We start from the raw sequence: 2,586 nt of genomic DNA, 5'->3' as shown, positions 1-2,586 counted from the left end.
GTGTCTCTTTCTCGTGCAATGTTGAGAGGCTTTGCCTAATATAATCCCAGCTCAACAGATTATTCTAATTTGACTTTCTGCCTTTAGAGTTAAATAAAAGACCCCTTTAATTAGAAAGTGTTATATCACAGGCATTGGAAATTCTGCATTTGTAGCTGATCTTGAGCCAACAAATACTCAGACAGCAGGTCATGGTATAATTTACACACCTTCACAATGAGGGATGTCATCTGTCCATTCTCCTAGAGTTGTGCAATGGATAGTGTCTGATCCATTCGAGACAAATCCATCAGGACATGTAAATTTACAACTTGAATTGTATGTGAAGTTCCCATATATATGACTGCATGTGACGTATCCTTGTTCATGGTCAACTATGGGAGGGCACTTCAAAACTGGAAAGAAAATGTTTCATTAGTGAATTCAGGGCATGTATGCAAAGTATTGATTATATGTCGACCGATTTTGTTTTATTTGTAGGGAAAATTGTAAAAGCCTAATTACCATTTTCACATTCAGCTCCATAAAATCCTTCATGACATTTGCAGGTGTAGTTATTAATTGTTTCAATACATTCTCCATGACCGCTACAGGACGAAGAGTGGCAAGCAGCTGCAAGTAGAAAAATAATTGTTACAGTTTCCTTCAAATAATGCTAGTAGCAACAGTAAAAATGTGTATTTATGATGCAGGATTACTACCTAGCAAACCATTTAATAGACTATATGGTCAAGTTTAAAGCTGTCTTCGTGAGTGTGTGGCCTATTACCTTTATTGTGTCAGAAAAAACGCAAATTTAGTAAAATGTTTCAATACCTGTGTAACACAAAGCAACCTTCTTTTTAGTGCAGGGCTCATCATTCCATTTCCCCTCATCCTTGCTTCTTTTGACATACATCTCCACACAGTCTTCATTGCTTTTCTTGTTGTTGGGTTCATTAGTTGCCCAGTTCTTTGCCTCTTCTGTAAGAACCTTGTTGGTTCCGACCCAGGTCCACTGGTTTTGTAATTTGCGAATTCCAATCCAATAATATGTAGGGTTGAAAGGCAAAATATTGTTCAGGTACTCATTTTCAGCTCGATTTTGTATTGCAACCAAATCAGTGTATTCATTTTTACAGTACTGTCGAGCATTCTCATATGTCATGTTTACTGGGGAATAGAAATAGGACCAGCCTTGTGCGTACGCAAGCATTGCAATACCTAAAATAATAATAAAATAATTAGAGAACACAAAATTTGTACCAAAGTTACAATGAAACATATATTTCTTTTGATCATTGCTTCCTTTAACTATTCAAGTGCTCAAGTACCAACTTACATTGATATCAATCTGTGTTGCAAACCAGCTCAGTTGTGTTTGTCTTCCACTTGACTACCAATTTGACTCAAGTGGGTGTTTTGGGTTTTTTTTAGAAGCACAAAAAGCTTAATTTTAATTTTGCAAAGACAAATATATTATCAGTTAACTTACCTAAGGAAAAGTAGAAAGGATAGATCATTTTTCTCTTTGGTCTAGTAACAAATAAGGTAGAAATATTCTGCAAGACAAAGTAATTACAATAAATATCACAATCATGGGGATTCATTAGAATGGATCAAATAGTTCCAATTCCTAACCCTCTTTTTTACTTTTAAAAGGGTTTCACATTTTGTAGTAAATGGTTCTTATAAAGTATACAATATGAAAGTTGAAGTTTAAAGTTGTTAAAATAGATAAAGTAAATATAATTTTATTATTTTTAATTTTGGGTGGTATTGAATGCTTTGTAAACAAATCCCTTGCACAACCCCTCTGGCACATTTTATCTCAGAATAATTATTTAGCAGCAGGTGACTTACATAAAAAAGGGAATGATGAGTATTATCAAAACTAAAAACGATAAGAATCTCACGTCAAATTACTATTTAATTAGTTATACTAAATATTTAATTTGAAAATCTGGAATTTTTTAAAACCTCCCCTTTGTGAATGTGAAATTATATCAATTAAAAGACCAATTAGGATTTAAAAATAAATGTACACATCAATTTTAGAACCTTAAATATTTACACAAGGTAAATCACTGTAGCATAGCATTAAAATGAATGGGGTATACAAGTGAATAAAATTTAATACATTTAAAAGTATACTTACTATTAATGTTCCTATGGCAAATGTCTACCTTGTTGATTTCAAAGCTCAAGCTTTATCTGCAGCGAACAGCCTGTGTTAAGTGCTGTTTCCACCAGTTATATGACTGCATGTTTCTGCTGTGTTCACCAGGCTTTTATTGCCTGAGTTTTCAGGATCGTAGAAATTCCCGAATTACGTAGCTCATTAGTATACAATACTAGGATGTAATCATACAGAGAAATTCCTGGCTTGCCAGGACTTTTTCTCATAAGTATTCCATGTTCTCGTCTGCTGCTGCAAATAATGTAAAAAAAATGTAGTGCTTCAATTATGAGAAATGATAGAACACACATATATTAAATATATCCATTTATTATATTTTTGGACCACTAGAATTGGCTAATTCATTATTTTAGGATAACTATAAAAATGGTATGGTTATCTAGTACCTAACAAATAAAATAGTAAAT

At 33.0% G+C, this 2,586-nt stretch overlaps 1 protein-coding gene across 1 annotated transcript; it reads right to left on the bottom strand.

Moving 5' to 3' along the window:
• Positions 1 to 201: 201 nt before the first annotated feature.
• LOC149279340 (E-selectin-like) lies at positions 202 to 1,147 on the bottom strand. The gene is made up of 3 exons (XM_089501305.1): positions 817 to 1,147; positions 505 to 612; positions 202 to 395 (listed from the first exon to the last, which is right to left on the bottom strand). The coding sequence occupies exons 1-3, from the start codon at positions 1,145 to 1,147 to the stop codon at positions 202 to 204; spliced, it is 633 nt and encodes a 210-aa protein (XP_089357431.1).
• Between the last annotated feature and the right edge of the window lie 1,439 nt (positions 1,148 to 2,586).

Source organism: Sceloporus occidentalis, unplaced genomic scaffold, assembly GCF_023333645.1.
Source record: "Sceloporus occidentalis isolate IW3139 unplaced genomic scaffold, rSceOcc1.0.p SCAF_170, whole genome shotgun sequence".
Taxonomy (NCBI): domain Eukaryota; kingdom Metazoa; phylum Chordata; class Lepidosauria; order Squamata; family Phrynosomatidae; genus Sceloporus; species Sceloporus occidentalis.
Note: the sequence above shows the minus strand (reverse complement) of the source record. Positions and strands in the feature narration are given on the sequence as shown.

Excerpts from the sequence above, each read along its gene's own strand:
- LOC149279340 (XM_089501305.1), bottom strand. The coding sequence starts at position 1,147 with ATGACATATGAGAATGCTCGACAGTACTGTAAAAATGAATACACTGAT. Across the intron at positions 613-816 it reads GGTTGCTTTGTGTTACACAG|CTGCTTGCCACTCTTCGTCC; the intron begins GTATTGAAACAT and ends TTCTACTTGCAG. Across the intron at positions 396-504 it reads TGGAGCTGAATGTGAAAATG|TTTTGAAGTGCCCTCCCATA; the intron begins GTAATTAGGCTT and ends TTTTCTTTCCAG.